Source organism: Oxyura jamaicensis, chromosome 1 (genome assembly GCF_011077185.1).
Source record: "Oxyura jamaicensis isolate SHBP4307 breed ruddy duck chromosome 1, BPBGC_Ojam_1.0, whole genome shotgun sequence".
NCBI classification, from domain to species: Eukaryota; Metazoa; Chordata; class Aves; order Anseriformes; family Anatidae; genus Oxyura; species Oxyura jamaicensis.
In genome coordinates this window covers 114,640,773-114,655,962 of record NC_048893.1, presented here as the reverse complement: position 1 = coordinate 114,655,962, position 15,190 = coordinate 114,640,773, and the positions used below count along the sequence as shown (strand labels likewise).

The window sequence follows — 15,190 nt, the reverse complement described above, 5'->3', positions numbered from 1 at the left end:
ACAAGTGCCTGCTGCCCTTCCACGTGCAAGTAGGGGATGCAGAGAGCTAGAGGAGGTGCAGACATCTGCACTGAAGACATCGGAAGAGAAGGGAGGTAAGCCCCCTCACCCTGCTTAAACCTCATGTTAATACAGAAGAGGCTGCATCCTGTCTGCTGTAGCAGCTCTGCAAAGGCTCTTCCTTGTGTCTTTCAAGAAGATTACAGTCTTCTAATAGATTTGTCTTTTAAAGTGGGAGCTCTCTGAAGCAGGGTTAAGCAATACAATTTATGCTGTTACAGATCATCCTACCAGGTGGCTTGTCTGAGATCAGCATCAGGTTTCAGAGTTCGTGAATCAGCTCCTTCACTTCTCTTAATATGAATCTAGTCTGATGGAAGAGGAGAGCAAAGAGGATAGATGGCTATGTTGAAGGGCAGATGAGGACAGCTAGTTTATTTATGTGTGACACACACCAGAAAAAAAAAAAATAATCCAGCTGATTCAGAAATGCCCAACTGTGCAGAGAAGGAGTTTATATAATCAATCTATAACATATTATACCTGTACTAACTTCATCTTCTTGGTTATACTCCCTCGTTGGTTTTAAACTTTACATAGGAAATGGGCAGGGACATGGACTTGTACCCACAGCCTTGGCTGGCTTGTCTGGTCATTGCCTAAAACCAGAGTACCTCTTCTGTCTGGGTCTTAGTCACCAATCAAAATAAACATCAATAAGCTAATTAAGAGAAAATAGTAACTTGGAAAGGTGTTTTGTTTGTTTGTTTGTTTTTCCAAGATATTCTTTCTCAAACGTTATCTCTTCTGACCTCTGAAATCTAACAAAAATGATTTTAAAATCAGATTGAGCTCAGATCGTCGCCTTTTCTTCCTTCTGATATTGTCACTTCTTTCTTCCCAAACATGCTACCGTTTTGTCTTTCTCATTGTACTTGGGCTTGCTGTACTCTTGGCTGAGCCAGAAGAGGAGGGCTAAGCCACCTCAAGAGGTAGAAACATCCCGTAGCATGCATCCATTACTGAAGGAACAGGACATTACTACTTAAAGAACTAATGTGTCTCTCCACGCCACTGAATAACTTATACTGGACTACAAGATATTCAAGCAGCGGTCATTTTTTTCTTGTCTCAAACCTTGGGAACATGTAGGAGGCTCCAGAAACTGGTATATGGACTGCTGTTCTCTGAATGCTGCCAAGTGACTGAAAACTCCAATTACTTTGGTTGTTGTGGAATTTGGATCCCTGCAGTTTGCACAAGGAAAATTAGCCTTTTGGAAGGCAGCAGAAGCATTTCCTGGGCTAAGACAGAGAGAGCAGACTTGGTATTCAACAGAGCCTCTTTATTATTATTATTATTATTATTATTATTATTATTATGTTTTGTGAAGAGCTTTCCTGCTGTGAAGGCAGATCAAATCTCATCAATACATGAGGTACAAATGCAGAAGTAGGCTTTCAGCATCTTTTCATTCATGTAACTGAAAAAGACCTGATCTGTCTGATGCCGGTACGAATGACTCTGTCTAGGAGAACATATTAGGGGCAGGATACAGAAAAATGCTGCTTGCTGAGGACCTTTATTTCTGTCTGCGGTAGGCTGGATCGTCTGTTGGCTGCTTGGATCTAAGATGTCTGAGGGGACCCACCTGCTGGTGAGCAGAGCAGGCTCTCTTAACTGGACACGAGCAGAAGCTGATGCAAGGCTGAGAGCTAGCTGCACCACCTGCACACAAGGACAGGTCCTCTTTGCTGTTTACAGCCGGTTGTTTGCTTGTTGCAGCAGCTATTCCAGAGAAGTTTAAGCTTTTTATTCTCAAATGCCAAGTTGAGGAAATAAAAATTAACATCAAACACATCCCAGCAGTTAGATGGGGAGCCAGTACCGTAACGTGAATCCCTTTGCTCCTGCCATGGACAGCACAGATACTTGTGGAAAGAAGATATCTTTGGCTCCCCTACAGAGATCGAGAGCTGAGATTAATGGCAACTGTGAGGGCTGCCTTCCCCTTTATGCGATGCATGCTTTAAAGCTGTGGCCTCCTGCCATCTTGAAACATAATCTTGTGGTATTGTCTTCATTCAGGCCCCTCATCAGCAATGTGAAAAGAGAGAAGAAGCTGGTGGCAGGATTAGAAGAGAGGCTGAAATATTCTGGGCAGCATATGCTGCAAGTCACATTATACAAAGAGTATTATTGGACTGCTCATTGGCTGGGGCTTTTCCTTCTGGAAGCACTGCTGCTTGTAAAAAAGAAACCCTGGTGAAATGTGTTCATAACACATCAGACCATAGCATATGACACATTGTGAGAGCACAGTGACAAGCACTGAAAATATTTTTCAGGTCCTGTCTGCTCCGCTTGAGATCCTTTTGTGCTCATCAGGGTTATGAGAGATACATGGGAAAAGAGGAGAAGTAGGAAGAAGTATTCAGAAGGCTATGAATAAAACACACAGAGTATCAACAGGAAATACTGAAACAACAGAAATCAGATAATTCTCTATTCTTTAAAAAAAATAAAAATCCTTTGCCTCATTCCATGGGCTCAGACCAGGAGGAATTTTTCGATACCAGATACAGTCCTCACTCTTACAGGCAACACACCCTATAATTAGTCTTATCAGATTATCCTTCTCAATGTTAAAACCAACTGGGTACTTTGCTCCTGGAAGACTGTTTGAGACTCTCACTGTTTTAGAAGGTAGAAACCTTCTTTTGTTGTCCAGTTTAAAATTATCTGTGGCAAACCATAACTAGTTTTTCTTAGGCAATCCAAGTCCGTAACTGAAAGATTATTTTCCTTGCCTGGCTCACATACCCGTAATGAATACACAAAGAACAGCCACATTTTTTTTGAGCCTTCATTTCATTTCCCTAAATAATCCATACTCCTTTAGCCTTCTTTCCTATTTCCATTTTATTGGTCATCTGTCTAGTTCTTCTCTGCACTGGTTCCAGTTTGCAGCTACCTTTCTTGCCCATGACCAGATCAGACTAGACCATGATTGACAAAACCTGTACATAGGGTTCCAACAAAATACGAAATTATATTTCTTATGCTTTTTTTTTTTTTTTTTTGTAATCCTAAAGGGCTTCTCTTCATCCTATGCACATAAAGGAAAACAAAGTAAAGTAAATTTGCTGTCTCTAAAAGCTACTTGGGAAGTTCTAAATGTTCAAGGTCAATCTTCCTTGGCAACCATCAGCTGAACAAGTCTTCTACAACTGAAAGACATCCTTCTGAAGTCTGGTGAACATTAAAAATTTACAAGGGCAACAGCATTCATTTAAAGTGTCAAGCTCAGTTGTGGTGGCATGTTTCAAAAATCTTTCATCAAACTAGCTTCAAACACAAGTTGTTATTATTTTGGCTCCTGATACTATCTCTACGATCAGAAGATTTTCTTGTCATGTAAGCAACTATTTTCCTCTTTTGGATCAAAAGCAGTATACGGTTATCTACAAAAGTTTGTCTACAGCTTGGAACACTTTAACGAATTTCACAGTTTTCTTTTTGACCCTCTGGACACAGACCCATCACTTATTCATTTTTTGCAAACACCTTCCTAAGTAGCAGCAACACACATAATGAGGCCTTGTCTCAAGTCCTTTTTTGCTAACGAAAAAGGTAAGAAGCTGCCAAAAGCTTCGTATGTTGCCATATGGCGTGAACAGAATTTCTTCTCAGGAACTGAAGGGCTAGAGAGAAGACATAGAATTAGAAACTTCATTTACGCAGCCACACAAAAGTGCAGCAAGATGTTTCTAAAATGGAATCATAAATCTAAAAAGGATCTCAAGTTTCAAGAAAAAAGTCCAGACTTACTGAATTAAATTATTATTTGAAGTAGTGTCTTCCCCTTGGTTTGGGGATTTAAAAACGCTCAATTCTCATCTTCTTAAATCAAACACTTTCTCACCAAAGTGCTATTTCAGATTACAGAAAGCACAGGGTTCTCAGTCTAGTGAGGATGTGAGCAGCAGCAGGCAAAGGTACGCTAGCTCACGCCTCCTCCCCTTCACCTACGGAATCACCATGGATGAATCAGCTCCCCCCTTCACCACAGCTCTTGCTTTCTTTAAACTGAGGTAATTACTTCTCTTGCAAGCACATGCAGTAAATTGAGGTCTAACCACAGCTTTGAGCTGGCACAAGCTTAAAAAAGTTACAAAAATGCTAACAGGAGCTTCATTTAGTCATCACAATTTTGAGCAAAGAGAAAGCTATCAATATTCAAAGGGCAAGTTCAGTGCTACCAGAGGCAAGATGCTCACTAAGATAATACCACATTACCTTCTCTTCACACATTTCACCTGAGTAAAATTGGATGGTTGCTAATCTGAGTCAAAACGCAAGAGCTGATAGCTTCTTGCCTGCAAGATATTTACTTCTACATTGGTAGGTTATAATTATCTCTGATAACAGAGCAACTTTATGCTGTGCTAAAACTACACAACTATGTCCACCATAAAATAATAAAGTTTGACACAAACTGCACTTAAACATCACCATAGAGATATAGGAAAATAGACTGGTATAAGCTAAAAAGCAAGAGAGGAAATTTGAACAGAATTATGTAATTTTGCTAATTCTAGGCTAATTGGCCTAATATTATATGAGGTCACCCAACAACCTGTTTTGTTTGCAGAACAAAATAGGGTCACTCATTTTGCTGTGCTTGACTCATATATTCCTTGGTATTTGCATGTTCTCCATATGACCAGGCACAAAGTTTACAGGATAGTTTTAACCACGCTTGTATAAGTACAAAGAGTACCATTGATTCAGGAGTTAAAAAATACACATAGATACATATATGTTAGAATAAGAAACAAAATGTAATAAGCCTACAGCCGATCTATTTTTGTTTTACAAGAAATATCTTCAGCATCTAAGTAAGTTTCGGGGCTGAGACACTAATCCAATAGCTGTAACTTGTGCAGATCAGGTCATTCTTCCTTGCCAAACAGATCATCCAGAAGAGGCAAGTATTTGATTTTTTTAAAAGGAAGGGATGGCGGCTGTCCGTTCCAATCATCTTCATTCTGAAATCAGTAACCCAGAGAATATCTTAGAATATAATATTGAAAACAACAACACATAAAAAGCTGGTCAACATAAGATTGAATGTACTGCTTAGCTTGCAATTACAATCATTCTGTGAACATTTGGACCTTTATATAGTGCATCCTCCTAGAACATTACTACATGCACATTTTTATCAGTCTTGCAGAGTATTTTATTGAACGTATTGAGCACTTTTGCAGGTATTTTCAAAATAAAGAACGCTGTATTTTCTTCATCAAGACATTTATACTTGAAAACCTTACAAGTCAGCTATGCCTCAACACCAAAACCATACAAAATAATGATAAAGAGAAAGAAGAAATATCAGCTAAGCAAGTGCAACTCTGCTACTGAAATCTATTGATGAAATACAGATACTATAGCCTCAAAATACCACCATTAATTCAAAGTAAGTTAGGAACAGAATGACTATTGGGTTCTAAAGCTGAAAGATTCAACAAGATTTAAATCCTGCCCTTTCACTGATTGTTTCCATGTCTTAGTATTTCTTAATTAAAATACTCGTGTATTGTACCAAAGATAGTCTAGGTATTGCAGCTAACAGAATAATAAAGTCGATAAAAATGAATAAACAATACCGAAACCAATTTGGATGCAGTTCATTAAGAACAGCACTATATGTCACTGTGACAGTCAGAGCAAGGCTCTGAAGCCAACGAGGAACTGATTATCCCAGCATGCTGATGAATGATTATAATTCCTCTTGATGCACCCTTTTCCTTTTGGGTCTCAGCTTCAACCTGCCTCTCCTAACTCCCATGTACAGCTCTCAGCTGGGGCTCTTCAGCATCATCCAGTCCCTGAAAGCCCATCCACTGACTATCTTCCAAGGAAAGATAACACCTCCTTCATACCCAAAGAAAACCATGTCTCTTACACTGATCAGAACATACATTTTACCAGATGTTCACTCTACCTCCAGCTTGTTTCACAAGCACCTTTACCTTTGTGCCTTCAACTTGTGAGGACTGCTTTTTGTGCCACCCCCCCTTGCACCCCACCTTCACTGCGTAGGAGCCACCTCCTTCCCTCACCTGCCAGAAAGCAGGTCACGCTCCATGGCTAGATAAGCCATGCAGCTGTGAGGAGAAAAATGGTCAAACACATTAAACAGCAAGCATATCTGTGCAGGTATCTGCTTCTTTCAGCCTTCATTTTTTGGTACAGAGCTTAGCACCATCTTCAAGGCAAAAATCCTCAGGGCAAAGGCTCTGACCTTCTTTTGCTTGCATGGTACTGCCCCCCATTAGGGTCCTTATCCTGGCAGACTCTCCTGAGAGAAGGCACTGGTTAAATACCAAGTTATAGCTTAAAGATGGAATTACTCTGTAAAAACAAAGACTACCCACTGAACACAACCTACTCCACAAGAATCACAGGACTGCTGCATAAAACACTTGAAAGGGCTTTGATTTGATCTGATTTGTGCAAGGAAGAAAAATTCTTCTCAATCACGAAGTGAAAAAGAAACCACCAGAGAAAGCAGAGCAAAGCAGCAGCACAGGGCCCTGGTTAGACATCCCAGACAGTTTGAGATGCTACAGAAGAAAGAGCTTGGAAGCCAGTAAGAGAGAGCAGTCAGGTTAATAGCACAGTACTTGAGGAATATTGATTTAAAATATGTCACTGTTGAGCTCGAATTCAAGGGAATGCTATGTTTCTAAGTGGTCTGAACACAATCAAACACATTCTGTACAAGCATAGCAACACATGGACTAGGCCAGAACAGCGAAACTACACATTGGCAGAAGGGCTTCGTATTTATCTGTTACAAGATTTTTAAAAATCGGCGTAATTGCCTTATGTACCATCTATTTTAAAATGTTCCGTTCAGCACAAGATGGCGAGATCAGATTAATCTCTGCAGTTTGTTGACACCACATTTTATTTACCCTAAGTAGCAGGCTGGTGGAGATACACAAAGTTGATCCCTCAGTACTGCTCCTGATTTACACCTACCAGAGATGTGCTGTATTATATACAGGTTTCCACAGAGTTATAAAATATATGTAGCTATTTTCTGTGGTGCCAGTGGAGTTTTAAGAATTTCCTGGCTATCCCAGCAACCAAACAGATCATTTGACATGTGGCAGAAATATTTGTGGGTGGTGCGGTATTCACAGCTATTGTTCAAGGACAAACACACCTGTTTTCCCCCTTTTTTTTTTTTTTTTCTTTCAGAAAAATGTCACAGAGATGTGACACCTACTAGGCACAGGTGGGTAGCAGATCTCCTGTTCCCTGTGTGACTTCTCTGGTTCATTCTAAACCTCCCAAGAAAAAGATAATTACATGAAGAAAACAGGCACAAATATACAAAGATGAAAACTGTTATTGGTTTTGTTGGATGAAGCACTCATGAAACACTTGGCCAAAACACGGGTATCTCATGTGCTTGGCTGTGCTGTTCCTTTGCTCAAATATAGTGGTTTTACCTTGAGAGGAAGCCTTATTGTCTGGAATGCAGGTATTTGATTCTCTCTCCAGTTCAGCCCATCCAGAAATTTTTTATATTCCACTTGCTTATTGTCGTCTTCAAACCTAAGCAGAACATCCACAAGATGACCCGTGGTTAAATGAAAATTTTAACACGGTTATATCATGTTATCTACAATGTACTAATACATTACTTTTTGTATAATCATTTTTCATTCCTCTAGAAACAAAGCCTGGCAAGACTACGGAGAAACACTGCCAAACTGCCAGGCCTTGACACTGTATGTTCCATTCCATATACTTACTGCTCAGTATTGTCTCTCATACTGGTATTCAATTTCTTTAAGGTTTACTTTTTAACCCTTGCCCAACCTTTTCCAGCACGAGGATCCTACAGTTGGTGACAACCACAGAGCTGGGATGGTTGGTGTATAATTCCTTTGTGTAGAAAAGAAACTGGTGGTATGATACAAGAGAGATGTGCTTTAACACAATTGACCTGCTTTATACAGTTTCTACAATCATTTCCTGAAAATAAGCAATCTCTCAAAAATGCTGTTTGTACACTCCTTGGGAACAATTCACAATTGACAAACATGCAGCTCTCTAACCTATAATTTAATAGCCAGATTTAACAGGCTCAGTCCTTGTCATTTGGTAGTTGTTTTATGGTATTATTCTTCATTTCCATGGAATAAATATATACATCTGTGTCTGTTACAAAGGTTCCCTAACTGAGTGAAGAGATATATCCTGCCAGCTAGGTTCTACAGCTACTCTTACATGTGGAACATACTACCTCCCCCCCTCAGATTTCTAAAATCATTACCCTGCACTAATAAACCCACAGGGAGCAGCTCTGTAAGCCACGCCATCCTTCTGCCATTTTTTTGAATGAAGGAGCTTCAGAAAGAAAAAGTCCTCGGTTCAGCAAAACACTTACGTGATTAAGGCATACAGAAATCTGCTGTTATTTGAGTGAGTCTTGTCAAACGCTTGAAAGATACTTGAATTCTGCAGGCTGAAGCACCTTGCAGAATTGACACTGCCACGCAGATTGTTCTTGAAATGAACATCTTAGCTGCTCTGCTATACATACATACTGCATTAGCAGCTTCTGTGAATGGCATCTGTCCCACTTAGCACTACCCACATGGAAAAGGGATCTGGTTTAGGCATCTAAGCACACACTGGAAGCATCTGTGCTTCACTGCTGTCCATGGAGAGGCATATATGACTAGCTAGATTCAGTAAGTATTTTTTGGTGGCAAACATCAGGTTAAATAATTCCACCATGTAACCCGGTGAGACAAATACTGTTGCACATGTAGGAGCCAGATCAATTACACACTGTCATCTCTGGAGAAACATGTTTTTTAGAAAATCATTTTATTCTGCTCTTGGAGAAATAGAACTGCACAAAACACAGGCCTCAAATCCCTTCAGTTCTCCAAATTACTGGAGAGGATTCTGGTGAAAATTAAGCATGAAGGTACTTGAAGGAAGACTTTATAACACAAACTGGGAAAACAACACTGGGGAAGAGGAAAAATAAATCTAGTGACAAAAATAAACTGCAATAAACTGCAGCTCATCCTCTCTCCTCTCCTCCCCCCACACCTTTCATTTAACAGTCAGCAGGAGAGATAATAATAAAATATACTGAGAGCCATAAACAGAGATGCTAGCGATAAACTGCAATGTTAAGTACAGTGAGTTATGCTGAAGATGAAAGCACAGTCAGAGAAGAATGCTACCGTTACTAGAATTAAAGAGGAGCCTGAAATATTGCCGTGAGAAAACCTATTATGGCTTGCTTCTTTTTAATACCTCACGTGCAAGTTAACATTTTCACAAAGCCTCACTTTTGTGGAATATATCCAACATACAAGAAAATTTTCATTCCCACTTCTAGGGCATTCTTGTTTTTTTTTTTTTTTTTCCAGGTGGCAACTGGGGAAACTGGAGTTTTGCATTGGAAGTAAGAAGACAAAAAAAAGACTGGTGCACAGATTTTGAATTTCAGTACAATCATGATAATTTATTATTATTATTATTATATGCACTAATGTATATGTATTTAGCTTTTGCTGGTTGCGAAAAGTCAAAAGATAAGGTCTACTGTCAAGATGCAGAGCTGCCTAAGTAGGAGTTTTAAATAAAGAACAAGTGAAGGCGTGTAATTACTTTAGCACCAATTTTATGTTGAGGCAATGAAGTTGGGGAAAAACATTGCTTCTGCATTTGACAGGCATTAACAAGGAGAAAAGTCCTTTGAACTGACAGCACTAGCAAACCGAGGCAACAGCATGGACATGAAGTTAACTATAACCAAGGATTTTAAGGTGGGCATGGGAAATGGGACTCCTAAATCCCATATTTAAATAGCTACAGAAAGCAGCTTAATGTATTACACCAAAATAATCCAGAGGAGAAAAATCCACTCTTTAGATCTTTTTTCCTACTGTGTCTTATTGTGCTAATCTACTAAATGCACATACTTATAATTCGGTACAGAGTATCCAGATGGAATGAAGAGATGTTATCAAGTTCTGCGTTATTAGGACAGAGATGTCATACATTTCAGAGGCTGGAATTAATATGACTGGAACTGACAGTGCTCTTCAGCAAAGGAAATTAGATTTGCCTTATCAAGAAGATGCAACAAAGATCTCTTGAAACTATGTTTCTCTTCAGTTTTGCCCTATGACTTCACCATTGCATGTGATTTTAGACTGTGGAAATCACTCCCTCATTCTTATCATTGTTTGCAGAGCTTCTTTTCCTTTTTGACATTACAGAAATAATCACACAGTTTTGCTTGTAAAAATGTATTCATAGTGGAGTATTTACTCCAGATACATGAAAAATCTATTTAATTCACATTATGATTGTTCCTGAGGATGCTTCCCTGAGTAAAGGCTACTTATAAATATGTTTTCTTTCCTGTCAAGAAATCTGCAACCCAAACATTCATGTAAAAAGATAATGTACATATTCAGATTTTGAATTCCTTAGTTTTGAATAGCATTTGCTAAGTAGTTCATCTGATAACAGTAGAGGAGAGGCACTATGCTGCTTTAAGCTTAGAGAAAATGCTGGGATTCTTCAGCTGTTTGACAGTCCCTGTGTAACACTGGTATACAACTAAATTTTCATAAACTGTTCTTATGAAAAGATTTAAAATAGCAAACACAGAGCAGTTTATGCGGCTGATCACCATCAGTTAAGTAATGGCTACCATCTTGTGCATGCATTTATTCTTGCCTTAAACAACTATAAATTGAACCATCACTTCCTCAAGATACTGAATAACAGCAATAATTTATTTTAAGAGATCCGTATATTCATGCGGGAGTCTTTTAATCATAAACGGCAAAGTGAGTCTCAGGCATCAAAGGCAACAAGCAGAATAGAGAGTGTAGGAGAACAATCTCATGACCATTTCCAATTGCTGCTGCTACAAGGGCACTTGCCGGAGTAGGAAAAGAGGGTTACCTTCCTGAAAGAAAACAGGTCAACCTTGAAAAAATGTTACAGGTTGGCAAGTAGGTAAATATATATATACATTACAGTGCCACAAATCAGGGAAAAGCTGGGCAGGCAGAAGAGGCTTCCTGAGGCACTAGGAATTACATTTAAATAAATAAATAAATAATACTTCTTCCCCACTAGCTTCTGCAGCTGAAAAACCATAAATGCCAGACTCCAAGACTCCACGGTCTAATAGACTGACCCTGCTCCTGTCAAGAGAACTACAGAGCCAGTTTCAATAGAAATTAAAAGACTTTTTAAAAAATAGGGACTTATGCTTAACAACTAAGCTAATGCAGGATGATCAACATGTAATACTTGTAAACTTGTCATCCATGCCTTCTTCACACCATTTTTTCTTTCGTTATCTGCCAGCTGTTTATATACCCTCTGGGGAAAGACTGTATCTTTTTAAGTTCTTGTTAGCATACATTTAGCATTGTAGTAAATAAAAATATCGGGCGGGGCGGGGGGGGGGATCTAAATTCATTACTTCAGCATTTTTTACAACATTTATTTATTAAACAAACCATAATTGTTCATTATGCTTGCACAAATTCAAAGAAATGCTTATAATAAGGTACCCCAGTTTACTGGCAGAAGCAAGTGTATACCATATGTATTGCTTAATACATTGTGATTAAAAATCTGTATTGTCCTGTAGTTGAAAAACTAAGTGAAATACTGCTGATGGAGAGAGGAAATATCTTTACTAAAACAGCTCGGTGAATTGCAATAGTGGACACCTTGTTAGGTACCCAAATCCTGCTATTTCACCATCCCACAACTGAAAATATAAATTTACTCTAGACAGACAATTTAAAAGGGTCTTGCAAAGTCTCACAGTCTTTGTGCTAATTCTCCCTGCTCTTTGTGGAAACTGAATGCTCTTCCGGTACAGTAAACAAAGCCCTGGATCATCTGGAGGTGACCACAAAATTAGACAGTAACTTCTAGTTCCATCCTGTGCTTTTAATAAGTGACAGATCATTGTGGTGTAATTTGCAAATGTAAATAGTAAATATTTTAAGGGCATTACCTTCTAAAATGGAAAAATAGAACCATTAACTCCTACAAAAAGTCTTTGCCACCTAATCTGAGATAGCAAAGCTGAATAAACATATAGGTCCAGTCTTCAACCATTATCTGATCCACATCGTCTACAATCATTTTATAGCTGAATAGGGTCCAGCTAGTGCATTAGCTATATACACTGATTCTGTGGGAATCAGTCCAACAACTTTTATTGTACTGCTTTCTTCCATCATAAATTTGGATACATACATTAGGAATGCTACCACTGCTTCCTTCGGAAGGCATCAATGAACACAAAGAGCACAGAATTACAAACTTTGTCATTAAAAAAAAAAAAAAAGGCAGAAAAAGAATACTGTTGTCAAACTTTGCCCACACTGACTTGCATAATCCCCAGGAGCCAGACTATTCTGCATTAACAATAAACCTGCCTGCATCCTGATTCTTCAGTCTCAAAGAGAACCAGAAAAGCAGGATGAAAGGAAAAGTCTCAATCTCATTCAGCCAAGACTATTTTTCCATTTCCAGATTACTCTAAATTAACTCGTATAAAATACACCTCACAAAATCCTTGACTCTGCATCTTCGTGCAACAATACCCTTCCAAGGCAGTGCCAACTGCACACGTCATTAAGAAAGCAACGTTCTTTCTTATCTGCAGCACAGTGACTCACCACAAAAAACACCATCTTTCAAAGCAGCTGCTGTTGTAACCTCGAACCAGCATTATGCATAATGCTCTGTCATACACAGTACTTCTCCCACTGATTTCTGAGGCACAGCTTCACACCATTTAACTTTCTCATACAGAAATCTGGAATAAAAGTTGGCCACGAACCCTTTTGCAGGAAAATGGATGGTAATTCTGAAATCCAGCTCTTTCACAGGTTGAGATGACTGCCTCTCTTTCTCCATCGCCTACAGAAAGAACCTACAGTGGATGAATCCTAAATTGGCAGTCATGAGTACCTGCTGGGTGAAATCCAGGCCTTAGCTTCTTCTTTGTCTTCTAAGCTCTTATCTAATTCTTTATTGTAGTGTACTGGGCTTTTTCTTTTTAACTGCCCACACTAAGACCCTTTAAGAGAAGACGTTCATCTTGCAAAAGCTTTCCCTAGGATAAATTCACAAACAATAAACATGTCTCTGGAGCCTATGATTTGTCAGGCCTGTCTGTTTTTCATCAGCATGGAGTTAGGACATAAAGGAAAACCTTCAGTCCGTTGTCTGTGCATCTATTCAATTTCAGCCTTCATGAAATGGAAACTATGAGCACTCCTTGTTTAGTCCAGGATGCCAACTGTCCTCCGACACTTTTTGTGTTGGGCAGCTTAGTGGGAGTTCTAAAAATGAGTTTTCGATTAATGCTAAAATTCAGACATGTTTCTGATGACTAACACTTGTAACCCAATTGTCAGAAATGATTAATGGCCAACCAATTACCAAAGACATCTATCTGGCTACTACAGGGAAGTATTCTGAAAGATTTTGGCTTGGGGGGGAACAGGGCTTTGTAGAAAATAGCCCTTTAGGCTTCTAAAAGCAGTCTTGTTGATACTGGAAGCCTTGCTTGCTGTATATAAATGTTTTAATAAAATGGATTCCACCTTTCTGCTTGACAAGAGTCTTTTCATTATTTGATAAATGCAGATGTTTAGTTTGAATTTCTTCCTGAAATCAAGTAGCATATCTACATGAGAACATGACAAGACCTGCTTCTGCATTTTACCCAGTGTGAAGGCACAGACAAAATATTGAATGATTTCTCCCAAGAGAAAGAAAAGACCAATGAGTATGTGCTTTACCTGTTACCAGGAAAGCTGGCCATGAAAACTGAACTCATGATGACAAGAGCATTCAAAACACCTTGGGTTACTCTGAAATGTAGCCTTTTATACAAGTGCATTGAATACTAGTTCTTTTTGCTCCTGTTCCCTTGAATACGACTAGCCAAACAATTTTTCTCAAAAAAGTTAAATGTGCTATGGGAAAATACCAAAATCATGCGATATTTCTTTTTCTTCTTAATAATTACAGTAGAATAAATGTTGCAGATGAGGTTAATAAGAGTAGGAAACCATTTTTTGTAGTAGAGTACTAATGCTGTTGACTTGATTCAAAGATACTTCATTGTATTCATCTTGGTATTGTATTCATCATGTGCTTTAATGAGATTAGTGCTTTTACCTTATATACCTTATATAAACTGGAACAACTAATGCAAATAAAGTGAATCTCACTGATAATGGTAAGTATCATTAGCTGATTACCATGAGACTAAATCCACAGAATTCTGGCAAACCCCAGATGATCTATTTTGCCAGACAAAAAGGAAGATACTTTGCTAAGATGGATGCATCACGGTTGATTATAAATATTCTATAAATAGGAAAATCTGCACCTGTACATGGACAAAATCAGAACAAAATGTAATAACTGAAATTACAAAGATAACAATTTCTTAAGAAATGCATCTGCAGTAAATATTTAAAACTGATTGGCACCCATTCATGCAGGTCATACTATCTGCCTTTGACTTACATGGTCAGTACAGCTTCCAGAAGGTCATCAGCCAGTGGCAACTTAAAAGACTTGCAAATAGTTCTGCACATCTGATAGGGCAGCACCCCACATCTACACAAACAGAAAGAGAGAGGGACTAGTGTACATTAGGTATTAGCCAGGTTTATTTCAAGATAATGTTAAAGTGTACAGGAAAATGTGTCAGAGGCAATGAAAATATATTTTATGAAATTTCACTGTTATACAGCTTAGAAACCTGAAGTGCACATAGTAGCCTGTCTCCATCATTCTGAGGTCCTTAGTGATTCTGTTATTCTGTGACATCACAGAACAAAAAGGGCAAATGATTATCATAAAGGATCAACAACAAATCCTTTTTTTTTTTAATAACTATTTTTAGTCTTTCATTTAATATACTGTTTTGCTTGTGAACAGACATCTGATTATGTCAGTGAACACTTAGTTTGGCAGCTATTAACAAAAAGTACATGAATAAAATGAACAGGACACAAAATACTATCCTTTTCTTGTCCACTGTCAAGTGCTGAGAGAGGCTTAAGATACAAAG

At 38.5% G+C, this 15,190-nt stretch overlaps 1 protein-coding gene across 3 annotated transcripts in view; it reads right to left on the bottom strand.

The window, feature by feature from the left end:
* Positions 1-1,388: 1,388 nt before the first annotated feature.
* The window catches only part of EFHC2 (EF-hand domain containing 2), a 60,074-nt gene continuing 46,272 nt past the window's right edge, over positions 1,389-15,190 (bottom strand). For all 3 annotated transcript variants that reach the window (XM_035315971.1, XM_035315972.1, XM_035315970.1), the window contains exons 13-15: positions 14,641-14,733; positions 7,530-7,635; positions 1,389-5,051 (exon numbers count right to left, since the gene is read on the bottom strand). In XM_035315971.1, the coding sequence (XP_035171862.1) occupies positions 4,956-5,051; positions 7,530-7,635; positions 14,641-14,733 (295 nt within the window). In that variant the 3' untranslated portion in view covers positions 1,389-4,955. The remainder of the gene's footprint in view (positions 5,052-7,529; positions 7,636-14,640; positions 14,734-15,190) is intronic.